The following is a 24978-nucleotide window of genomic DNA, read 5'->3' on the forward strand; positions in this document are numbered from 1 at the left end:
ATCATTACATTTCTGTTTATTTGTTTTTCTTTATATTGTTTCTCACCACTGTAAGATTTTCTAAGTTACCACTAGTTGTCTTGTCGGAAAGACCAATCTTCGGGGGAGACTTACTGACAGTTAAAAAAGGAGGGCTTATATTCTTCTTACTATTGTTATCACTTGTTCTCGAAGATGAATCATATATCATTTCCGGTTTTCTTTTATCAGTTGAACCGAGTTCCTTTATTGCATTTTCCAAAACTTCCTGTTCATTCAAAATTAATGTTCTTAAAATTTTATTATCCGAAGACTCGATGCAACTTGCCAAGTAATTCACGGTATTATCAATTCTTTTCTTTACTTCTTCTACTTCAAATCGATTGTTCTCAATGGCTACTCTCAATGTACCTTCCAAATCATGTATAGCATTGATACATTCTCTCCATACATTTTTGGTTGTGATTAAATTGGAATTGTTATCCTTCTCTTGTGCAAGCTGATCTTCCAATGATTGTATTCTAATTTTGACATAATGTTTAAAATGTTTAGTTTCCTCTAGAACCTGATTTTTGTTATCATTAGAATTACTATTATTGTCGTTCATTGCCATGTTTAGGAGTCTAGAGGTTAAAGAAGCAGGTTTTGACGACGATTCAAGCGGGAAATTGGCCTTGCTCATTAGTTCTTCCTTCCTTTCCTTTATCTTATTGAGTCCGTCCATTATTTTATTCCTTTCAGATTTTACTTTCAGCGTTTGAATCTTCAATTCCTTCTGGATAAATTGGTTATCCTTTTTAAAAGTGGTTAATAAGCTTTCTAATTGCTTTATCTCTGCTGTATTTGTTTCATTGGCTATCTCTAATGTTCTAATTGACTTCAGCAAATCGACGTCGCTCATGTGGGTGTCGTCACCACTTTCACTATTTCCTAAAGAAGTATTTCCAGCCCCAACAAGTTCAATATATCTATTCAGTGGTGACCTATAACTTGACGAAATAGTTATCTTTGTAAGTTCATCGACGATTATTGATGAGGATGATGGAGTTATTCGTTCGTCCCAAAACTTTAAGTTTTGTAACAATTCTTTTTCTTTCTCATTACACTTGTCAAAGGATTTTTCACACCCTCTTAGAGCATCAATTTCTTCTTTGATTTCACCGTTATGTGAAGTGAGCATGTCATTCAGCACACATTGATCATTGAAGCAAACTTCTATATCATTTCTAATATTGTCCAACGATGACGATAACGATGGGTCGCATAAAGCCTTCTTGTGAATAACGGATAAACTTTCTATCAAACTGTTAATCTCAGATTGTTGTTTCAATATGTCATCCAATCTCATAACTTTCTCTGTAGATGTCCCTCCTTCTATCTTGTATCTTGTATCTTGTATTCATGTTGTTATTCATACTGTCAAGTTTGTCATGACGTTTTTCTGAGAATTTCGGAGTAATACACCTTCACAGTAAAAATGACACAAAATAATACAATCGGTGAAGAATAAATATAGGGCAAATGGGTATTTAAGGGTACTGGACACTCTACTTTATCCTTTTCCAAGAAATGGTTGATTTGCTGGTATAGCGGTGTGTTTATATTTGAAAATAATTTTAGTTTTTGGCATTTTGAGAATAAATTTTTGTATTAAAGAACTCTTTGTACTTCTCATAATATGTGAATTTATATCACTTCATGACAAATAACCCCAAATTCTTGAATAAGTAATTTAAAGTTGATTAGGTAAATCTTTTTACTTTGGTTTCCAATTCAAAATTTCTTTAAATTTTTAACAAATAGAATATATTTTCTTTAAAGTGAATATTAAATTTATAAGAAATTTTAACTATTTTTGTAAAATTTCTTAACAATTAAAGACCAAAAATAAATAAAGATATTTAGCTTCTAGTTTATAAACTTTATTAGGCAAGAATGTTACATTTATGTGTATATCAAAGGTAATGAGAAGCTGTTAATCTAAATTGAGTATCACAAATAATCTTTTCAAATCTTCGAGGAATAATTAGTTCGAAGCTCATAAGTAAGGAGAGAAATGGTAGTATTTCAATACAATTGTCAACAACAGTGTCTTTTCTAAACTCGATATTTTTTCTAAGTATTTTATTATTATTCTATTATGTACTCTTTAGACAAGACAGAGGATTCACTGACGTTATATTTGACAACAGCGCATTCACCCCCCCCCAAAGTAACCCCCAACAAATGGTCTTAAACACTTGAGATTACCGTAAACGTGGAAAGGTAGCAATAATACCCGTCTGTGATTAATCTTTCCGATATATAAGATTAGTTAAGAATGTATTTAAAAAATTCTCATTTCGTTAGATCGTTTTCCTTTGAAGCCTGATTCAGCATATTTTCATAAAACTGTTTATTTTCCCTCTTAGCTTCTTTCAAATCAGGTGGTAATTTTTCGTTAATTCTATCTTCCTTCTTTGCCTTTTCAAAAGTGGAAAGTGTTTCTTCTAGTCCCTCAGAACCATGAGCGAGAGCGCCACGAGGTAATACACCTGCATTCATGGCCTTTAAATGTCGAACTTTATCACTATCTTCCCTTAACACAGAATACATTCTGGAAACTTTGGCAATAGCCAAAATCTTATTTCTTAAGGCTCTTTTCCTGCGTTCATCTTCTAAGATAGAGAGTGGTTTCTTTGTTTCAGTGTCTGCTACAGATGTCACTTGTTGATCTGGTGTTCCTGTCTTGGTTGTTGATGTCGTTGTAGTTGTTGGTGTTGATGGTCGTGAAGATGTCTCCTCTAATTCCTCTTCTGTACAAATATTCAAAATGGATACTAATAATTCAGTCACTTTTTCTCCAACGAATGGTAATGACCATGTAAAAATATCCATAAAATCAGGCAACCAATATGGATGAGGGGTAAAATTGAACTGACGAATATTCATAACATTATCTTCGTATTTCAATATGGCGGCTTTATTCTGATAAGTATCACAGTAATTTGGTGCACTAAACAAAGTTAATAAACTGGGGAATCCCAACGCGTCATTATTCTTATACATTCTGTAACCTTGATCTTGAGCTTCATGTGCTCTTATGATACATAACAATCCATTCCTTTGTAAGAAATCGCATGCTGCCTTGTGAGTAAATGCATAAGAACAACCTCTCACTTCATTTGGGATAAATAAGGATTGATGCAATTTATCCTTGGATGCTGGTTCAAGAGAATCATAATCTTCCACTGGGTCGGCCCATAATAAATCACACATCAATCCACCTGATGGAATTTCCCTAAATCTTTCCAACTTATTAATATCATCCACCGTTTTTAAAGTCGGGGAGATCCCACCATGGACACAGAAATATTGCCCATTCATGATAGCTGCCAGCGGTAGCGCATTGAACGATTGACAACATTTATCATAAACATTTTTATTGTACTTATGAAGACATTCATTCTTAAAAGTAAAATATGACGTCAAATGTCTACATTCATGATTGCCTCTTAATAACCAAAAAGTTTTCTTATAATTCAATTTCAAAGAGTATAAATAAATAAGACATTCAATGGAATAAACACCTCTATCAACGTAGTCACCTAAGAACAAATATGAGGTATTTTCAGGGTCTCCCCCAACTTCAAATAATTTCAGCAGATCGAAAAACTGGCCATGAACGTCACCACACACCGTCACAGGTGCTGGAACCTCCAAGACGTTTGGTTCTTCAAACAAACAATCTGTAGCCATCATTAAAATTTTGGTCAATTGCTCTTCCGTCAATCTCCCTTCCTTCATAAAATGTTCCTTCAAAAACTTGTGGCTGGGAAGTCCCGTCTTGGAATCAAAGACTTCATCATCTGTAGGAATATGGTTAGTCACTTGAGTCACCTCGGACACCACACGTTCCTTGGTAGACACTTTCCTGCCGTCTTCTAAAGTATACGTGGTAAGGTCAATCTTGGGTACTGTGGTCTCTTTAGGGGCCACGATCTTGATAGCATCTTTGCCTTCTACTGTGGAAGCCATATTTATTTGTTTAATGGGGTTGTGATATAGTATAACCTTGCACAATCGATAAGCAAGATAGATCGGAGAAAGAGAAGCTGTCAATATATATCCATGTCATGGTCCTCTTGTCATTTATGTTTCGCCTCGTTCATTATATTTCGGGATTTTCTTAAGGATCGTGACAGAAATTATAAGAAATATACCAATTTATTGATCATGATGGTTATTTATTGAGAGAAAAATGGTAGTAATAGTAGGCTGATTCTGTTGTAAGTGCTGCCATTTGAAGTTTTATATATAAAGCAGTATGGGAACTATCATCGTTTAAACAACAGCAAAGAAGTGTAGTAGAGCAGGAAAAATGGTGAATGTATACTCCTCGTAGTATAACCTTGATACCGACTGACCCTTTACCCTGTAACCTTTGAAAAATCAAGCATTCGATGTTAGCGCTACACTGCTTTATTAGTAAAAAGGATTGAATTAACGTTAAAGAAACTAGCAGACTATATTAGGCAACAGGTCTATATGTATTCGCTTTTCGTTTTTCTCTCAGAACAATATTTTTATATCGTTTAATATAGTGCTGACTAAGTTATTTCTTTATATATTTCGTATCTTGCATTTTCCATTCTAGGTAACTTATATCCCATTTCCCCCCACAGCAAACTCAAACACTGAATTACCCACTTTCTTGTAACACTAGTTAGTACGAACTAGTGCCTCCAAAAGGCTCATTCATTCATTATATTTTTAAAAACTGACATTTTTTATCTCTCATCGCTTGGAAAAAAACTGAAAAATTTATTATTCCATCGATTTCATTTATTGAATCGATGAGCAAAAGCTGCAATACCCCATCCAAAACCTAATGAGCAATACAATAGATATCACTGAATTCGTGGAAGTACCTGAAGGACAATCCACTTTATGCTTTCCGGATGAGAAACAGCAGGCCCGTTTTGAGCTAGGCGTTTCCATGATGGTTCACAAATGGGATGCTCTGGATACCGCTGTAGAAAATCAATGGGGTGGACCAGACTCAGAGGAAAAGAGAGATTGGATTACTGGTATTGTCGTGGACTTGTTCAAGTTGGGGAGAGTGGTTGATGTTGCCTTGATTGAGGAGACACTGCTTTATGCTATGGTAGACGAATTCGAAACCAATGTGGAAGATGACTCGGCCTTACCAATCTCAAAGGGAATACTGGATCTTTATAATCAATGTTATGCACTACAATATGGAACCGTGGAGGAATTATACTCGGATTGGTTGGAGAAGCAAAAGACTAAAAAAGTCAAGAAAAATATTCATATTCATAATGATGATGATGAATCTTCATCAGATGATAACGGTAGTGGAGATGAAGATGAGGACTTTGATATGGATGAACAAGCCCAAGAAAGACCAAACCTGATTCAAGAACCTATAATAGATGACGATGGTTTTGAACTTGTTCAAAAGAAGGGAAAAGGTAGAAAATATTGAAGTTCATTAGATTGTCATTAAACTTTTATATTAAATAGAATATACCTATGGGCTCTCTATATATATATATGTATGTACCATACATAAAATGTCATTATTAGTTATTATTGGTATCATCCTTATTTTTCTTACTATTGTCTATTGCCATATTGAGAAAATGTACTCGACATTGAATTTCTTGGGGTGTAAGGTCTTCCAGTCGTAGGACTCTCAGGTATCGTATCACTCGAACCAGATGTGTTGAACCTAAATCTCTTCAACAATGAAGATGTCATATCTAAAAATGAAAATTCCTCCTTAGTATCCTTCTTTACCGGGAAAAGTTTTATTTTGGTGCCTGCCCAAATATTTGATCTTATTAAACCAGTGTCCATGGTAAAAGGATTCACCCTTGGTGGAGAAGAGTTAGTATTGTTACCAGAAGGTGATTCCTGAATTGTTTCCTGTTCATTCTTAATAAATCCTGTCCAAGAAAATCTAAAAAATGAGGGACTAGATGCTGCACTATTAGTGGTAGAATTAGTATTGTTATTACTATTCACATTCGGAGATGTGCTAGATGTTGAAATGGCTGGATTACTGATAAGATCCAATGCTGATTGTGACGGTAAATTATTTAAATGTGAATCCATGTCATTCAATGATTGTGGTGTTTGTTGAGACTGTTGAGAAGTAAAGTAATTCATTACTGATGATCCATTACTTGTAGTTCTTGATAACGTCGAGTTATTAGAAGTGTATCTTTCTAGGTGGGTTGGAGTCCCAGTGCCTGTCGATTCCTTTTGAAAGTTCCTATTATCCTTAGCAATACCCAAACCAATGGTAGATGATGAAGACGTATTAAATCCTAAATTAGAAGTAGACGACTTATGTCTTGGTTGCGGTAACTTGCTGCTATTGTTGTTATTATCCAATAGTTGTAACAGATCATACTCCGGATGATATATATATGGAGTGGAATGCGAATGGAATATATCTGCCCAACACAAGGTAAAATTCCAATCTTTAATTAATAAATTCTTCGGTAGATTTAAGGATAATTGTTCAAATATCTCCATCTCTTTAATGTAAATGGGGATATCCTTTTCTATTATTTTAAAAAACTCATCTTCAAACGAATCGAATTGATCAATTAAATTGTAATAATTGTTTGTCGTTATCGTTGTAATTGTAGGAAATTTTGTTAAGAAAATTTTGATCATCCTTGTTAGCATTTTCAAAGAATCATTACCTGACCATGACTCAATAAGATTCAATTTCTGCAAATGTTTACCATGATTTTTAAAATTAATCCCAAGAGGCCAATTCGGTTTCATTAATTCAAAATTGGAAAGATCATTGGCATTAGCATCATTGCATAATAATGGTAAGGAATAATCCAAATGCTCTACTATTTGTATATTTTTATTTGGAGATTCTGTATTTGAGAGTTTATGGCTTAATTTCCAATCTTGTTCTGCTTCATCAAGTTGCATTGTCGTGTCATCATAGTTTGGTAATTTCTTATTAAATACAATGAAGGGATCGTTTTGATTAATATTGGAATTGCTATTATTATTACTATTTGAATCATTATTGCCATTAATAATTGTGCCGCCACTTAGCTCGTTTGGTTGAAATTGTAAAAAATCATTCATTTTCAATTGATTGGATTGGATTTGTCTCGAAATGGAAATCAACGAATCATTCAATTGGATTATGATTCCCTGATGCCTTGCTAGCACAAATATCAAATTCTTGGCTTCCTTAAAAGACTTAATAATAAATATGGAGATGACTCTTAATAATATTGACAAAAGGTCCAATTTGAAACTGGGAGATGATAAATATGAGTTTATAACCATTGAATTCGACGTAGTAGATTGTGAATATGATGATAGGTATGTCTTATTGGATAATTTTGCTAATAAGTGTAATATAGCCAATGATGCATTATAATTCAACGCCGTATTCTTTATAGTTGTCGTCTGAGAAGTATGTTGAGTATGATGGCGATCATGTTGGTTGGATAATGGTGGCATTGTTTCCTTGGTTATTTTATTTGGTGGTAACAATAAATTATAAATTAATTCGAAAAGGTAAGGACGTAATTGTAAATTTGATCTTGTATCATTTATGGAAAGGTTACAAAGATGAATAATGGCAAAATCACGATATGTTAACGATGATGGCACAGACACATTTGAGATCTTGAATGCATTGGGTAATTTGTTATTATAGTAATTATTTGTAAAAGTTTGCAAAAATTTATTCTGAACTAATGTCTTTGATGATAATTTCAGTGAAAAGTTGATTAGTATTGGGATTAAAGTGGTGTTTAATTCAGTCAAATGATTATAAAATTTAATGTAGTAAATGGTCAGTATAATGAATTTATTAGCAAACCTATCATAAAAGTAATTTTCAAACAGTGTATTGCCGTCGATTAATTTTTGTATGAGAAGAACCCATTGCAAAAATGTGGGAGATATATCCGGCAGGGCAAAATCATTATCATGTTCCTCAATCTTGTTTGAACTCTGATCATTACTTGGTGATTTTTGCAAGGTATCTGAATATGATCTTCTTAATCTTTGAGAATTTGCATTATGGTCCTCAATTTCTTTACTGTTCTTAGTATTATGACTATTATTACTATTACTATTATTATTATTATTATTGCTGTTGTTATTAGAGAAGGAGCCAAAGGGGAAGATATTTGATTCATTCTCAATCATGGAATCCAGAGGCCACCTTACAATCTTTGCAAATGCAGATAAGATTAACTTCAAATCACGTTCTCTCTTCCAAGACGATATAATTGAATCTTCCTTCATGGTCGAGGGTTCATCCAACAATAAATTCAATAATTGTAATGAAGAAAGAACTAAATTTGACCTTAGTTGTGGTAATAAATTCTGTTGTGATTGTTTGTAATTGAAATCCCTGTATGGAGTGGATGTTTCCAATTTCGCGTTTAATGCGTTTCTACAGGATACATTAATTAGGGAAGCTATCAGATTCGTGACGTTCTTATGGTTTAGTTCATTATTAATGAGTTTCAATGCAATGTTTTCGTTGTGAGTGTTAGAATATAGATTAGATGATGATAATGTGATGATGAAATTCAAGATTTCCAATCTATTTGCATCAAACTTGGGAAATTGGGGTAAATAATGCGAGTCTATTGTTTCTATCCCATTTTCCCAAATGTAGTCTATATTTATTGTACCCGGTGTATTATTTATGGATGGGATGGTAAAACCTTCAATAAACAGTAATCGTAAACATGAATTCAGGATTGCAAGTCCCAGAGAGGGGAGCGTCGATTGGCAACCAAATATCGATTGTATGAATTCGTTATCCCATATGAAGCCCTTTTCAGTCGCAGGTGAAGACTCGTAATATATGGGTAATAATCTTGTCAATATTCTCAAAGACGTAAGGATTTTCCATAATTGCAAATTTAATAATGTAATAGAATGAATATTTAACGAATTCACTTGGAAAATGATTTGCAAGAAGTTAAATTTCATTAAATTTAAGAAATTTTTATTGTTCAAATTGGAAAGTTGTCTCAATTCTGATTTGTTAATTAGTTGATTCATCGACTCAATAGAAAGATTTATTGCTAGGGCGTTAAAATCGAGGTAAAACTGATGGAATATCAGTTTATCATCGATGGGTGAAGAGGATCGATTGTCATTATTATTACTGTATAGGGATACAAGGGTTTCTAAAGAGACAGTATCTGTAAAAATTGGTATGGTTAATGGAGCATGCACCTCATTCTTTGATGCTGGCACATTAGCAGAGGTGGCAGTAGCGATAGCCGGAGTTGAAGGTGTACTTATCTGATCGTTAGCTAAGGCGATATTATTAGCGAAAATTGTTGGATCCGGTCGAGCTAAGTTAATGAGATGCTGTTTATAGAGTAAATCTATCTTTGAATCGGAGTTACCCATGTTCTGATGTGGATTTGGATGGACGGTTCTGTGTTATTAAGTTCCGCAAGTGATAATATCGATTACAAGGGGAATTTTTCACTCGATTGACATTCTCTATTATCAATTTTGTTCGAAAAAAGGTGTCGGGCCGTGCATCGCGATTGATATAACGATATCTATACAATGAATGACTAATAAATGATTGAATGGACGGATTAGAACTAGAATTAGAGGGTAAGTAAGTATGTATGGTACAAATACGGCCGGATCTTAGAAGATCAGACTCTTCTCTTCCTATTGTAAAGAATTTCCTCGTCATCTTCCTCGAAGGAATTCTTCTGTTGTCTGTTAAACATGTCCAAGGAGGAGGATGTCGAGACCGTTCTTTGGTTGACCAACATGGGCGGCTGGAAATTGGATTGTGGGACAGTAAGCCTGGTATTGAACTGAGGAACGACCATGGAGGCGTAATCTCTCACTGGGGCCCCTGTGTTGTCGAGGGAGGCGGCCGTGACGTTGTTTGTAGTTGCGAACTGGTAGCCCTGGTCAATCTTTTGTCTTATCCTCATCCCGACCGTACTTAGTTGTTGCTGGCAGTTGTACTGCTCGTGGGGAGCCGGCACACTGCTTGTCTGGGTCTGCTTTCCCGGGTGCATCATGTCTGTTTGTTGTCTTGGAGATGCGATCAGACAAGATGGATGGATGATACGAGAAACTACCGCGCTTATATATTAGCCGCCATGGAAAAAAAATTGTTGTCATGGGCAACAACACACCCAGATATTTATTAGAGAGATTGCGTGCACCTTATTATGCTCGTTACAACCAAAACCACAGTCTTTCCCACTGAACCAGAGCCTAAAACTCACGTAATAGCTTCACCGCTAGTTCTATTTCTATTCGTGCTGCATATTGTCTTACATATGCCGCATAACATATAGCTTAGCGGACCTTCTTGCAACAATGAAGCTTGGATGGGCCTCACCCTAATCGTGTTCGTATTCAGGGTTACGAGGAATAACGAAAGACTATACTGGCCAGAGGGAAAAAGTTACGAACAGTGGTAAGTATGGTCGTGCAAAAACAGCTTCACAGGTAAGCCAGTATTTGATGAAATCCTGGAGGCATGTTCGCTCACAGATAACCCCCATTTCAAGGATGACAATGCGTACACTTACATTATCAATGACATAAATCTCAATTGGAAAATGTATAGGTTCTCCCTCATAGACAGTTATGATAAGCCACATATTTTCTATGTTTTATTTTGTGAAGAGGTAACGGTCGTTGTTAGCTTTTTGGGTGCTAAGGACTTTAAGGAACTGGTTCGCTACATGAACGGTTCACGCCGAATTTCCTATTTGTATAGGTGGATTATAAGAAAGATGAAAATGAACTTACACGAATTAAAGGACCCACTTGAGGACAATTATGATACCATTCTTAAGGCAGCTCAACAGAGCCGCTGGAACCCAAGGTATTACTATGACAAACGTCAGATCAAGAAATACCTGAGAAAGTTGGCTTTTTTATTCTATTTTTCGGAACAATGGTGTTGTATTATCATGGATCTATCCATTTTGTTTCGTGGTAATGATGTGGAGAATCATATCAAGCCAGAAGTCATTTGGGCAGCCAGTTTTTATAATTTATGCAAGGATAAAATTGAGAGAATACTCCAAGATTTGAATGCTACAGAGCAACAGATGGAGGAGATTGGTAACTATTTAAGAAATACCGGAATCATACATTACCGATGTTTTGACCGCCACCGGTGCCGGAATAAATCTTGCAAACCCAACAGTTAGTCATTGGTGGGGGGGGGGGGGGGTTGGGACCGGTGTAGTAGGGATTGGGGCGGCCATCCTAAGCTGGGTGATCCATAAAGCTGTTTTTGCACGCCCATCTGTATTACCTGGCTATGACCAACGAGTCGATAAATTTGTCGTAGAGAATATTATACGCAATGCTATTCCGCAGATTATTACATAAAATATAATTATTCAAATGTAGTATACACATAAAAATATTCCCATAATTACGACTGTTAATAGCTTTTTCTTGACTCTGACAAAATATCAACAAGAAAAGAAGAACCTCAGTATCCCCTAACGACAGTTCACTGCGCGCGATACAACTCCGAGAGCTAACGGCAGGACACACCGAGAACAAGGATGGAAGGAAAGGTATAAATACAACGACCTTTACTCCAACTCCCTCTTCAAGCCTTCTTCCAGTCTTTCCTTCCCCTGACACCCCAAGTAACTAACACGCAATGCCACAACAAGACTTCTTTAACATCTCCTCGCAACAAACCTTCCAATTGGAGGACCAGTACTCTGCTCACAACTACCATCCCTTGCCCGTGGTCTTCCACAAGGCACAGGGTGTCCATGTCTGGGATCCTGAAGGAAAAGAATATCTCGACTTTCTTTCAGCCTACTCTGCAGTCAACCAGGGTCACTGCCATCCTCACATCATCGCTGCTCTGGTCGACCAGGCCTCTAAATTGACTTTGTCATCACGTGCATTCTCGAACGACGTGTATGCTCGTTTTGCAGAGTTTGTGACGCAATACTTCCATTACGACATGGTATTGCCCATGAATACCGGTGCTGAGGCAGTAGAAACCGCATTGAAGTTGGCAAGAAGATGGGGGTACGAAAAGAAGGGGATTGAACCAGGACATGCTGTCATTTTGGGTGCCAAGGGTAATTTCCATGGAAGAACTTTTGGTGCCATTTCGTTGTCCACTGATGAAGAAGATTCAAGAAAGAATTTTGGTCCCTTTTTACATAATACAACTTCACAATGGAAGGGAGACATGATTAGATATGGGGTCGTAGAGGACTTACAAAAGGCGTTCGAATCTCATGGAGATACCATCGCCGCAGTGATCTTGGAACCTATTCAAGGTGAAGCTGGTATTGTTGTACCACCTATGGATTATTTCCCCAAAGTACAACAGTTGTGTAAGAAGCATAACGTGTTATTGATCTGCGATGAAATTCAAACAGGTATCGGTAGAACAGGTAAATTGTTGTGTTTTGAACACTACACTGATGTGAAACCAGATATCTTACTATTGGGGAAAGCTCTATCTGGTGGTGTTTTACCTGTTTCATGTGTTCTCTCCTCCAAGGATATCATGCTTTGTTTCACTCCTGGATCTCACGGATCCACTTTTGGGGGGAACCCAATGGCTTCCCGTGTTGCCATAGCTGCCTTAGAGGTCGTCAGAGATGAAAAATTAGTGGAGAGAGCCGCTACTTTGGGTGAATTGCTAAACAATGAATTATTGAAATTGCAAAAGGAATCTGGCGGAATCATTTCAGAAGTGAGAGGTTTGGGGTTATTAACTGCCATAGTGATCGATCCAAAATTGGCTAATGGAAGGACCGCTTGGGATTTGTGTTTATTGATGAAGGATCACGGTGTTTTGGCTAAACCAACCCATAACCACATCATAAGATTAGCTCCACCATTGGTCATCTCCAAGGAAGACTTGTTGAAGGGTGTAGATGTAATTAAACAATGTTTGAAATTGTTACCCAATGCTCCCATAGCAGAAAATCATTAAGAATTGCTTGTATCTATGTACGTATTACTATGTTATATTATATTATTCTTATAGCATCTATTTATCTTTGAAAAAGCATCATTATTCTTCTTCTGGGGTCGTTATTAGCGTCACTGTGTCTCCTCTGACAAAGATCATCTCTGATTGCCTCTCCGTGCTCTTCAAATCACCGTCTTCCAATTCATATATCGTCTCCACAGCATCACTTAGTACAATATTACAATGAGAGTCAAAAGCTTGCAACGTGCCGGTCAACGAACGTGCACCACGCAACTTCACGTACACTTTCTCATCTAGATTCAATTTTAAAAGGTCTAAAGGTGTTTCCAATGACATAGTTGCTCTTTTAGCTTATCTTCGTGTTCTGTGCATTACGTATGATTAAGCTTTTCGTATGATAAATACATATTTCCATGTTTTTTCCTTACATTATAATACTTTTCTACGTTCGTGGCACGTGATTTCAAGAAATCAGCTTTTGGCGATGTTTTTATTACATACAATTGAAGAACCCACAACATAAATGCAACTATCTTCAGGACTATTAATGCTGTACCGTTAGACATTCAAATCTAAATGAAGTGTTCTGCAAGTAATGTTGAGGGAGAGCACATGATTGTTATATGAATTTATCGTACTTGTAGGAGAATAGTACTCATAAGATTTTATATAAGGCTGAATAATAATTGGGAATAGAAAAACAAGGAGAGTAAGAGCAATGTTTTGCTTACCATGTAGTTTGAGTTTGTTAAATCCCATTCGCATTTCGAAGTTGAGGGAGAATAGCATCCATTATTTCAGCTATTCTAAGCGACGTCTATCATTGCTAGCGTAGAGTAGGTCTTTCCCTATTGTCTTGCTTGAGAGCATCAATTACCGTTGATTTCATATAACGTATTACTACGTTTGATCTTCTCGTTAACAATATCCATATCCTGGTAAAGTCTCAATCATCTTTGTTCGCACCACTTTAATTATAATGATCATCCTCATCAAAATTAAACATAGGCAGTATACCTCCTTTTTTCCATCTTTCCCTCGTTCTTCTCTTTATCAGATTCTGTTTTTATTCAATATTATTGACGTTACGTACCTTCTTCATAATCGACAATTTTCGGAGTTTTATTTAACTTCAATTATGAACGACTCTGAGGAGAAGAGTGAATGAAGCACAACCTAAGATGAATACAGAGCATGATCTAACAGAAACTGCATTACTTCAATATATTGTTATGCCATCTGTAACAGCCGAGCTAAGGCTCTTTCTTTTTTTTGGGAGTGTAATAAATATACTGATATTGTAAAGTATCCCACTAGGCAATGCGAGGGACAATCCGTACACTCAAAGGAAAGAGCAGGAGAAGAGAAGACAAGTATGTAAGTCCTTTAACCCTACGTGGAGATTTGACTAATTGATGCTACCATATTTAGGAACAAGGAGTTGGGTGGGATTTATGAATTGTTTTCACACTACAATCAGTGTCTATGCTCTACCCCTGGCCTTAGTTGAGATGAAAAATTCAGTTATAAGGTTCAGAAAACCTTGATTATTTTTGTTCTGCATTCAAATAAAATACCCCATTTCAGTATGCTCAATAATGTACCTGAGTCTGATGTGAATGCAATATTACAAACTTATGGAGGTATCGAAAACATCAAGAAACAGATAGCTGGACTCTATCGTCCTGAGAGAAGCTAATTTTTGCCCCCCCCCCACTAATGAATGCAAGTACAGAATGTGTCCCTCCTCCCTTTATTAAAAATGTGAGTTTTCTTACCTTTCCTTCTTTTTACTTCAGCTCTATATTTGTTAAAAAAAATGATTCAAAGGTGAATCGCTATACTCTCCAGTATGTTTTGAGATATACGGGTTTCAAATGTGACTCCCACTTAAAAGTGGGATGCTGTGTGAGAACGGTCAAGATGAACTCATACCAGCTGTTCTCAACATGTACATACCTGCATATATTGACTGCTCTTACCTATCTAAACTTAGGAGAAATATTTGAAAGCATGTCTGTGAGCCTTATGTTCGAACTTATTCCAAATGGTGTAGTATTTGGTATCAAGCCTGATATCACATACAATATGATTCAAGTCAGTTTCATTTGAAACTGGAGTTTCATCTAGGACCATTAATGATAACACTACTTTGCGAAAAGAAGAGACGACGACATTTGTGACGATAACTGCCATTTTATTTTAGCATGCATGACCACTTGACTGATCCATTTATACATTACCAGAAGCCTATATAATGTTATTAAATACTTTAACATCATTTTTTTTTGCAGTTATAGTGCAATATTTTGCTTGGATCCAGAAATTTATCCCATTTTGTAACTTGATTACCTTTACCAGCTATTTCAGATATCAATTTACTGGAGGAATTTTTTCTTTCTTTGGGAAGAGGAAGATGCGGCAGAAATGTTGTTGTTTGTAGCAGTTCATATTGTTAAAACAATATAATTCTTTTTCCCTCCAAGTAACTATACCTTTATATAAAAATTCGTGTATTATCTGAATTAACGATGAGTTACTTGGAAAACATTCTGCGACTATATGGGATTTGCATTTACTTTCAATCGGAAACGAGGTCCCCATATTTCATCTTCCCTTGCCATAATCCTTATATCCGATTTTCGTAGGATATTGGTATACGTTTTTGGTTCTTTACTTGTTATATCGGAGAGTTTCATGGATTTTTAGATGTACTTTCCATTTCCATCCATAGGTCTGGTTCAACTCGTTATTGTAAAATGGTGTACCTTAGGAAAGCATTTCCAATAAAAATATACTGCTATAAAATTTCTTCTGTTTATTCAGTCTAGCCATTCCCCCTCCCCTACGTTTCTGAAAACCATATTGTAGACAAAAACACATTTTTTGTCTTTGTGCCAGAGGTCACACCAATTTTGGTTCTTTTTAGAGTGTAACGTTATGTATATATTCCATGATCTCCTCATAAAAAGAATACTGTAATGACTGTTGACTTCATAAATGTCCAAACCTTCACATTGCAAGTATTTGGTGCATAGAGTAATAGGTGTCGCAAAGTTTCTAATGACAACTCGGATTGATCTTCCCACTTTGTACCAGTTTCTTATCCTATTAAGCTACTTTTATTCACCTTATTTACTGACATTTTTTTCATTGCGCTATACAATTTCAGTGCCCTTCCTTTCTTTCCAGTGACCATTGTCCTTTTTTGTTCAACTTCAATGCAATTTGCTAGAAGCAAGTCTCATACAGATATTCGGTAAACGGCACATCCCCAATTCATTAGTTTGGTACTTCTCTTTTAGGTTATGAGTCGTGTTAGGATTACGAGAGACGGATGCACGCCCAGATGCACCTGCTCAGAGCTGGAGAAACGGAAGCAACTCCAAGAGTGTGCGTCGTTTGAAGAAGAGTGGCGTATTAACGACTACTACAACATCGTGGTCTCTAGGCATCCAGTGCTTTGCAACCTCTTCGACGAAATACATATGCTTTATGACGGTAATAACGAGGACGAAAAGGAAAATAGAGATGCGACTGAAACTGGAAATGGAGGTACTCTACGATACAAGACGACCGAGGTTTTGATAATACGTGGTCCCTGGAACCGGAACAGGCATTTTCTGTTTATACTTTCTGATGTCAGCAAGTGGGGGCTGGAGAGTGTAGTGGAAAAGAAGATCATTGAAGCTGGTGGATATGAGAGGCTCAACTCTATCCTGGCCAAAGAAGTGCCACCCCTAAAGTCCTATGATCCCAAAATGGATCGAATATATGGAGGAGAGCCTGTCCCATCCAATCAAAATGCTAATCTTCGTATTACAAGTGTCCAATCAGACTGCTCGCTAGGTGAGAACCCACCAGCTGTGATTATGACCGGGACGAACGATATACTAAATTTCCCATTTTGGGACCTTTGGCAGCATTTCTATAAAGAATTGAAGCAGAGGGGTGAGCCTGCGACTGCGTGGCAGTTGCAAAGACTGCTCATTCAAACAAATATGCGAGTCAGAAGCAGCTTGGAAGAAATTCCTTATAAAGACCTACCTTATAAAATATATCAATTTTTTTCGCATTGCAATTTAGATGTCAATATAGATGAATATGCAAGGCTCAAATTATCAGCTATCTATACTTATGGGTTGGGAAGTTATTCTAAAGTTTGGAACGCCATTCCGTGTGGGTCCAAGTTCGAAACGTTGTCAGAGAAGGTAGACGAAGAAGTGGACACAGATGCCGATATTGTCAAAGTTGCCAACACCCTCATGGATGACGAAGGCATCACTGAGACATTGGGACCACCTGTGATGGATGACGAACCTCCAACTAGGCATAGGCATACGCCCACAAAGTCCGATGAGAGCATTTATGCTTCCAGGATCTAATACACGCTCCTCATTGACGTTTAGAAGCGTCTCAAATATATAACAAGAAAGTAAATAATATCCTCGGACATACATGGACATTAGTTGATAAATCTCAGTAATACTAGAACATAAGATATTGTGTCATGACAGGCATCAAAACTGCAAATAATGAAAATCGGACATTGAACAGCAATATAGCCAGTTCACAAAGTAATTTCTGGAAGACTATTCTGTTCCTTTAGCCCATCACCTCTTTTTCTTCTTTTTACTCGATCCGACTCGGCCCGAGTTTCCGATTTCACAAAAGAGGATCTCCGAATGCGAACAATGGCCATTTTTAACCCATTCTCTTTCTCCTCTTTACAGCAGTATAATCCACTCTCCCTTCAGCCGTTGCAACTGTTGGAGTAATACAGAGGTGATTGGACCCTTTTCCCCAATGAATTAAATACATATAAATACACTGCGTTCGTTTCCTTCTGTCTGTTCCTCGATATTATGATTTCCTGAAAAGGGTGTCTATGATTACGGTCTCTTACTCCGTATGTATAGTTATTGTTAGCCTCAAAAGAGCGATCATCATAGAAACAGCATGTTTCTCGAATCTCATCAAAAATAGGTTTTTCAGGAACTTTAAAAAATAATGAGAGCCTGATGGCCAAATAAAACTCTCATTTGGTTCAGATGAATGGGAGGCCAATGCAGTCTTCAATTCTCCCAAGGCAGTGTCAACTGGCTCTTCTCTCCACAAGGTTAAAGGTCTGATCCAAAGTTCCTGAAAAACCTATTTTTGATGAGATTCGAGAAACATGCTGTTTCTATGATGATCGCTCTTTTGAGGCTAACAATAACTATACATACGGAGTAAGAGACCGTAATCATAGCTGGGGAATATATAGATTCTCATTATCAATGACTTCAAGGTTAAGCCCACTCTGGATACTAAAACGTATTGAATGGATAGGTCACCTAGGCTTTTTAGTCTATACGAATGGATCTTTGAAGAAACCAAGAACTCATACGAACTTAAAGATGAGGTAGATGAAATGTATCAAAAGACTAGAAAGTCATTCCAGAGAAGTCGCTGGAATCCAAAGCACTTTGTTGATAAACATCGGATTAAGAGATTTCTGAAAAAGTTAGTCTTCGTGTTCTACTTCTCAAAACAAGTTTACTATATTTTAGAAGATCTTTTGTTTTGTCCAATAGAGGTGACGCCCTAAATGAGTATTTTACTAGTAACATCAAGAACTTCACCCGTATGTATTTCTCATACGAATCGAAAATTCAATCCTTACTGAGAGATATTAATTGTACGGAAGAGGAGGTGCAAGATATCAGAAAATACCTTCAAACTACTGGAGTTGCAACCGGTGTTGTGACGGTTACTGGTGCTTTTTTGAATTTTGCACACCCAATCTTTAATAATTGGGTAGGGGTTGGAACTGGTATAGCGGGAATTGGGACTGCTTGGTATACCTGGATTGGCCATGAAAACGTTTTTAGAAGAGCACCTTATCTACTGCCATATGATTGCTCTATCGTGCGTTATAATTCTTTGTGACCAGTTTCTCTAATTTTTATTGTATGCAGTCTATATTTTTGGTCGGTAGTAAATATATATTGTGAGTGTCAAACCTTGTTTCTTATCTAGATATTGTTAAATAAATTTCGATAAGCACAACCATACCTAATAGTAGTCTATGAGACCTATAGTATGGATTGATAGTATTAGCTGAAATACTAAGAGTAGACCTGATCAGTCACTCAGGGTTAGACGCGGATAGTTACCCCAACACTCAGGGTAACCGTGTCATTGAAGAATCTTGATCCAACCCATCGAGCGTTGTCGTTGTCGACTTACCATTCAACTTATCATGAGGAAGTTGGTATCAGTTGGAACCCTTTAGGTAATTATCATAAATAGACCAAGCTTATATAGTATTCCTGAACGTATATCAAATTGGACGTAGTTACTCATTTAGGGTTGTTTATATAATAAAGAACCTTACCAGGTATTTATAATTAAGATTTTTTACATTTTTAATAGGTTTGACTCCAACTGAAAACCAAGTAAATAGACACACCAAATAATAGGTTCAGAGTTGGTAAGGGTAAATAACAAAGATATGAAAAGGGAGATTTATTATCATAACCCCTAATATACCGTTAAAAAAAGCCATAATTTGATCCACTGGTTTTGGATACTTGGAAAGCTGAGTGTTTGGAGAAGGGGGTATGAAAAAAAAATTAGGTTAAGATGTAAATGCAAGACCTCCAGATTGGGTGAAAAACTATGTTGCAACACACTCTATTGTCCAGTCTAACACATCATTTATATTGTCCCAAACACGGGCAATCTATAATATGTCTGTGATTGAAGGTCTAAAAAATGTTGCTACTTCTCCCACAAGGTGTGATAGTCAATTATTTTGGTAACGGTCTTGTTGAATACAACGTTCCCTTTTGGCACATACCCAAGGTCAGTATTAACGTGGTAAAAATATATCTACAATATTTACTGTAATTTGAAATGACTATATTTACCTTAAGGATACAACAAAACTTGTTCTGAGGAAGAAAAAAATCGGCTATATTTTCTGTCATATAGTTATTTCGAAGAAGAAAAAACATTTGCTTTTTGAGAAAGCTTCGAGCTGTGCAACATTTTTAAGAAGGAGTTTTTTGTAAAGTAGAATGGATTCGGTAGTATCTGGTTTAGGTTGAGCAACACAGCTTTGTGTGGCGTTCTTCATCAACCTCTTCATTAAGTAGTCAAAGGACTGTAGTTATTTAATCGTGTCAGGGTTGGTAACCCGGCTCAATAAATTAAATAAATCAATGAAACCGTTATATCGAACAAGAGTGATACACTGAATATGAATATGAGCAAATCCAATACAGGAGAATAATATATACAATGTTAAAACTATCCAGAAACTTTCACACTCGATCTCCACTTCTGGTAAGGACAAGGTTTACTAAACCAAAACCAAAGCCTGAACCCAGCAAAAATCCAAGGAAGCCCACGCAAACCAGCCATCATCTAAACACATTAAAGGTTACGGCTCCAATCCCACCAACCACAGCAAACTCTCAATTTATCACCCCAGAGACACATCCTCTCTGGCAATTTTTTCACGATAAGAAGTTTCTCAGGTCGCAGGATGAACTAGATACCAAGTCCCGTCCCTGGAGTATCCCCGAACTACGTAGGAAATCATTCAATGACTTGCATTCTTTGTGGTTGACTGCCTTAAGAGAACGTAACGTGCTAGCTAGAGAATCTCACCTCTTACATACGGAATCTCAAGATCCAACGGATCCGTTCTCTCAAGTAGCAGAGAAGTGTAGGGTCACCATGTGGAGAATTAGACATGTCCTTAGTGAAAGACATTGGTCATATGTGAGAACAAAGGATATTGTAGATCCCGTGCAGTTACAAGAGGAGGTCGCTCATGAATTGTTGCAATGTCAAGAAGAGGATGCATTTTATGAAATGCTAGAAAGGTGTCAATGGGCCTTGTTTGGCATTTCTGAGGTGGTTCAGGATAATTTGATCGATGCCAAGTTTGTCAAGGGGGTTAAGTTCGTAGCTAACTTGAAGTTACAGTGGTTACTGAAACAACGTGATATAATGCTCCAGGATGAAGAAAATGTGAAGAAGGTGGAAAAAATCTTGCAAGGGGGGCCCATTGAAGATATTGCTGAGGCATTTGTCGTGTTTACGGCAAGTAATGATGTCAACAGTTGCGTTGAAGCATGCGATGCCATTGAAGAACTACGAATGGATTCAAATAATAAGATTCATAGATACGATGAAATAGAAACTATGTCCAAATATATTAAACAATTGAAAAAGGCAGAATCCCTTGCAGAACCGATTCTTCAAGAAGAAGGAGTTAAAAGTATATAAAATCGATAGTCGGTCTTAACATGACATGTAAATAATAATAATAAAGTATTCGTGTGATTTTTTAGATGTATCTAAAAACGTTTTACTAAATACTTAAGATGCAAGTGAATATTTATCTTTAACCAAGTCTCTTGCACTTAATTCCAATTCTAATCCACTCCAATGTGAGGTAATTATTTCTATTTCTTCCACGGGACAGACATTCAATAGTTCAGCTAAGACCTCCATCTGTGACATTAAAATCTCCGTAGGAATCTCATTGTCAAGCCAATTAGGGTCCACAAATTTGCCCACTTGGAAGATGGTTAACCAGTGATCACGAATCAAGTCATCATTCTCAGATTTCATTTCTCTCTCTAACAACTCTTTAGTCATATTAAATGCAAATGGGAAATCCATATTAACTAAGGCATGATCAATGTGAATAATTAATAATTTATCATATTCGTAATCAAAGTTTGTACTCCTGAGAGAAGATTTCTCTAAGGCAGTATATAATTTCTTCAAAATGGTAAACGTCACCAGTATATCCTTATACAATGATGAGTTTAGTTCCAACAATGTGGAAATAAGTTGGTAGGGATCCTCTTGGAAATCTAAAATGTTCGAAGGTTTAAATATAATACCTCTCCCTAAATTCATGGAATATCTTGATATTTCATCAGCTACATCTAATAAACTTTGTAATCGTTCATATTTCTTTGCATCTTGCTTCAATAATAAGTTTAGTGTTTTTTGAGATTTAATCATTTCAGCTCTCTTACATGATCCATTTGTGGCATTATTGAAAAATTTCCAAAAATATTTCTCTAATAAATCAGTCTCTAAATTGGAACCGTATTCACTCATAAATTCATGAAGAATGTCAAATTGGCCCATATCCAAAACTGTCTCTAAGAGAATTGATTGTTGAATTTTGGTAGATAAACGGTTGAATACACTAGATGACGCATTGGATAATGTATACAATGAATTTAATTTTTGAGATAATGTGGATTCTTCGTTATTATTCAATGCTGCCATTAATTCTTCCTTACAAGAAGATGCAAAATGGGCCAACTGTGCAGATTCTTCCTCCTGTGATATCGTGTATACTTCCTTTAAAGAGTAATTTGATAACATAACTTCCATATAACGAATATATTCCGTTACATCAGCAACTGTGATGTCATATTTTGCAATGGGAGTATCTTTTGGAATCCTGTTGAGTATATTCTTTAATTCCTCTAGCGATTTGAAATTTAATAAATTAGAGCTATTTTCGAAAAGAATGTTTGCAACGTTGCCACACACTTTGTCAAAATTGCTCTTGGATGTTTCATTAGAGAAGGCAAAGAAAATGTTCCTAAAGATATCATAATTTTGTACAGTGGCTAGCAGGAAATTCTCATTGGTAAAATAATTTTCAATGAACTCGTTAGATAAATTAGTAAAATCCAAGTATGGAATCAATTCATGGAATATTTTACCATCTAATATCAATGGGAAAGTGACCGTAGCGTTCATCTTTTCAAAATCTATAATCTTGGTCATCGCATGTGTTCTAATACTTATAGAATGTAGCGGTATGATGATTCCCTTGATCCATTGGAATAGACGATCTTTCTCAGACACTACTCCATCTTTAATTAGTAAATTCCACAAAGGTTCGTAAAAGAAAACGTCACCTGGATATGAATCGTTACAAAGAAGAATTCTTTTACTCAGCCAACTAATTGATGATGACGAGGAGGATGTGTCTATATCATTAATGGAAGTTAATGAATCCCATTTGGAATTAATGAATTGTTCTAATTGTTGTCGTCTATTGGAAACTGTTTCATTATTTATTTCGACCATGGGTATCAGCATGCTATCTTTTTCTAACAAAGAAACAACCAATTCCTCATCTGTCATTGGTTTGACTTGAGCATCTTTTTGGTGGTTAAATAAGAATCTTAAAGATAGAGGGTCACTCAATTCTGGCCAAAGGATGCATACGATCTTAACAAATTTCATTGAGTACTCAACATGATGTAACACTCTTATAAGATTCTCTGAATCTGCTCTTGAGGCAAACAAGCATGCCAAAAGATATAATTGATCTGCAAACATTGCACTATTGTGTTGATTAGAAACGGTTAAGGTTAATAACGAGCTGAAATCAATTAGTGAAGTTTATAATACCACTTTATAAATTATGCTAGATTTTGATATTTGCGCGACGTTGAAATGTTCATTTAATATTACGTAGCGACACTAACATGGTTTTATGTTTGCAATTTTGACTGATCATTAATTCGATATTTTATATTATGTTGTTTTTATTTAAATCATATGATATTTGCTTTATATATTAATAAAAGACTTTGTAAATTATACACTTTTGGTATACAATGGAAGACATTGGGGATTGAGAATTGTGAGGATGTAAACAACTCATTAGTTAAAGGGGAGATAAAAAGAAAGAAATGGAATATGCAATGCAAATAATTAATTAATTGTTTTGTTGTTGAATTAACCTTTCATTTTCCTTTCATTCACTTAAACAGTTTCTAAGACTTCATCTTTGAAACCAGAGACCTTCTTACCCTTTTCTTCACCAGAAGCTTCACCATGTAGAGCCATCAAAGAACCTAAATCGAATTTTGGTTGTTTCAACAACTTAACCTTTCTAATGTGAACGTTTTGCAATGGGAAGATGTCTTTGGTAGCGTTTTCAATTTCCTTGTTGATAACTTCTGGAATCAACTTGGAAGTCAATTGAGCTAAAGTACAGTTTTGAACTTCCTTGGTCAAGATTTCAGAGATAACCTTTCTGATGGATCTGATGTGAGAAGATTGAGCGTAAGCGTGTCTCTTGACTTGGTTAGCTTGCTTTCTAGTGAAGGCAATGGCGAAGACTCTTAGAACGTAATCGTCAGAAGTCTTAACGGTGACATTGGCTTCAATCAAAGTTTGCCATTTTCTAACCATAGATCTCAACTTATCAGTGGTGAAATCCATACCGTGGAAGTTAGTCAACAAATTCTTACCTTGAACTTCATCTACTCTCAACTTAATCTTTCTGAAAGAATGGTCTTCAGAACCTTGTAAATCAGCCAAGCAAACTTCGACAACTCTACCCTTTAGAGCATCAGCTGCACTTTTCAAACCGGTAGACTTGTTAACCAAAGTCTTACCGACGTTTCTGTTTTCAAAGGTGGATGGGGCCTTGATGTCGAACCATTCCTTTCTGGTGAATGGATCAACGATCTTCTTCTTCAAACCTTTCTTACCCTTGGATAGTCTCTTATTCTTACCAACAGCCATTTTTGAATAATTGGTTCTATATAGTTCTATGGAGGGGTTTCCAAAATATGTCAAGAACTAAACCTTAATTGACGAAAAAGATACAGTATACACTAAAAGAGTCTCTTTCAGGTAGACACTTTGTTACAGATTTGACAATATGAGATGTTGGCTACTTACTGGCATGGATGGATGGTATGGGCTTGGGGCAACTCTGCTGGGCTGGCGGAACGGACTCTCTGTCTAGCTCCAGGCAAAGCAGGTTGGTTCATGTTGAGCCTAGAAGCAGATAGTCTCTGTCCAGTTAGCCTGTGACCACTCTCTCTAGCGTTTTTCGCGCTCACATTGGATTTTGAAATTGAATTGAAAAAATAAAAAATTTAGAAAACATATTTGTATGTCGGGATGTTAGAGAATGTCTGGGTGGACAGTCACAGAAATTAATTTGTCAA

At 36.3% G+C, this 24978-nt stretch overlaps 12 protein-coding genes across 12 annotated transcripts; 5 read left to right on the plus strand and 7 right to left on the minus strand.

Annotated features, from left to right (window-relative positions):
• Positions 1 to 16: 16 nt before the first annotated feature.
• Positions 17 to 1327, minus strand: ATG23 (Atg23p; the record flags this gene model as incomplete). Its single annotated transcript, XM_003678457.1, has 1 exon — positions 17 to 1327. One exon carries the CDS (start codon positions 1325 to 1327, stop codon positions 17 to 19), a length of 1311 nt encoding a protein of 436 aa, XP_003678505.1.
• Positions 1328 to 2316: 989 nt separating this feature from the next.
• On the minus strand, positions 2317 to 3996 carry CNA1 (calcineurin catalytic subunit A; the record flags this gene model as incomplete). Its single annotated transcript, XM_003678458.1, has 1 exon — positions 2317 to 3996. The coding sequence occupies one exon, from the start codon at positions 3994 to 3996 to the stop codon at positions 2317 to 2319; it is 1680 nt and encodes a 559-aa protein (XP_003678506.1).
• Positions 3997 to 4849: 853 nt separating this feature from the next.
• TSR2 (Tsr2p) lies at positions 4850 to 5467 on the plus strand (the record flags this gene model as incomplete). The annotated part of the gene is made up of 1 exon (XM_003678459.1): positions 4850 to 5467. One exon carries the CDS (start codon positions 4850 to 4852, stop codon positions 5465 to 5467), a length of 618 nt encoding a protein of 205 aa, XP_003678507.1.
• Positions 5468 to 5598: 131 nt separating this feature from the next.
• On the minus strand, positions 5599 to 9411 carry ECM30 (Ecm30p; the record flags this gene model as incomplete). The annotated part of the gene is made up of 1 exon (XM_003678460.1): positions 5599 to 9411. One exon carries the CDS (start codon positions 9409 to 9411, stop codon positions 5599 to 5601), a length of 3813 nt encoding a protein of 1270 aa, XP_003678508.1.
• Positions 9412 to 9671: 260 nt separating this feature from the next.
• On the minus strand, positions 9672 to 10052 carry DIF1 (Dif1p; the record flags this gene model as incomplete). The annotated part of the gene is made up of 1 exon (XM_003678461.1): positions 9672 to 10052. One exon carries the CDS (start codon positions 10050 to 10052, stop codon positions 9672 to 9674), a length of 381 nt encoding a protein of 126 aa, XP_003678509.1.
• A 549-nt stretch (positions 10053 to 10601) lies between these two features.
• NCAS0J01930 (uncharacterized protein) lies at positions 10602 to 11201 on the plus strand (the record flags this gene model as incomplete). The annotated part of the gene is made up of 1 exon (XM_003678462.1): positions 10602 to 11201. The coding sequence occupies one exon, from the start codon at positions 10602 to 10604 to the stop codon at positions 11199 to 11201; it is 600 nt and encodes a 199-aa protein (XP_003678510.1).
• Positions 11202 to 11668: 467 nt separating this feature from the next.
• CAR2 (ornithine-oxo-acid transaminase) lies at positions 11669 to 12973 on the plus strand (the record flags this gene model as incomplete). Its single annotated transcript, XM_003678463.1, has 1 exon — positions 11669 to 12973. One exon carries the CDS (start codon positions 11669 to 11671, stop codon positions 12971 to 12973), a length of 1305 nt encoding a protein of 434 aa, XP_003678511.1.
• Positions 12974 to 13054: 81 nt separating this feature from the next.
• On the minus strand, positions 13055 to 13309 carry LSM3 (U4/U6-U5 snRNP complex subunit LSM3; the record flags this gene model as incomplete). Its single annotated transcript, XM_003678464.1, has 1 exon — positions 13055 to 13309. One exon carries the CDS (start codon positions 13307 to 13309, stop codon positions 13055 to 13057), a length of 255 nt encoding a protein of 84 aa, XP_003678512.1.
• Positions 13310 to 16281: 2972 nt separating this feature from the next.
• NCAS0J01960 (uncharacterized protein) lies at positions 16282 to 17358 on the plus strand (the record flags this gene model as incomplete). Its single annotated transcript, XM_003678465.1, has 1 exon — positions 16282 to 17358. One exon carries the CDS (start codon positions 16282 to 16284, stop codon positions 17356 to 17358), a length of 1077 nt encoding a protein of 358 aa, XP_003678513.1.
• Positions 17359 to 20260: 2902 nt separating this feature from the next.
• MRPL4 (mitochondrial 54S ribosomal protein uL29m) lies at positions 20261 to 21256 on the plus strand (the record flags this gene model as incomplete). The annotated part of the gene is made up of 1 exon (XM_003678466.1): positions 20261 to 21256. One exon carries the CDS (start codon positions 20261 to 20263, stop codon positions 21254 to 21256), a length of 996 nt encoding a protein of 331 aa, XP_003678514.1.
• A 93-nt stretch (positions 21257 to 21349) lies between these two features.
• On the minus strand, positions 21350 to 23350 carry SEC39 (Sec39p; the record flags this gene model as incomplete). Its single annotated transcript, XM_003678467.1, has 1 exon — positions 21350 to 23350. One exon carries the CDS (start codon positions 23348 to 23350, stop codon positions 21350 to 21352), a length of 2001 nt encoding a protein of 666 aa, XP_003678515.1.
• Positions 23351 to 23779: 429 nt separating this feature from the next.
• RPS1A (40S ribosomal protein eS1) lies at positions 23780 to 24547 on the minus strand (the record flags this gene model as incomplete). Its single annotated transcript, XM_003678468.1, has 1 exon — positions 23780 to 24547. The coding sequence occupies one exon, from the start codon at positions 24545 to 24547 to the stop codon at positions 23780 to 23782; it is 768 nt and encodes a 255-aa protein (XP_003678516.1).
• Between the last annotated feature and the right edge of the window lie 431 nt (positions 24548 to 24978).

The sequence above is a fragment of the Naumovozyma castellii genome, chromosome 10 (genome assembly GCF_000237345.1).
Source record: "Naumovozyma castellii chromosome 10, complete genome".
Taxonomy (NCBI): Eukaryota; Fungi; Ascomycota; class Saccharomycetes; order Saccharomycetales; family Saccharomycetaceae; genus Naumovozyma; species Naumovozyma castellii.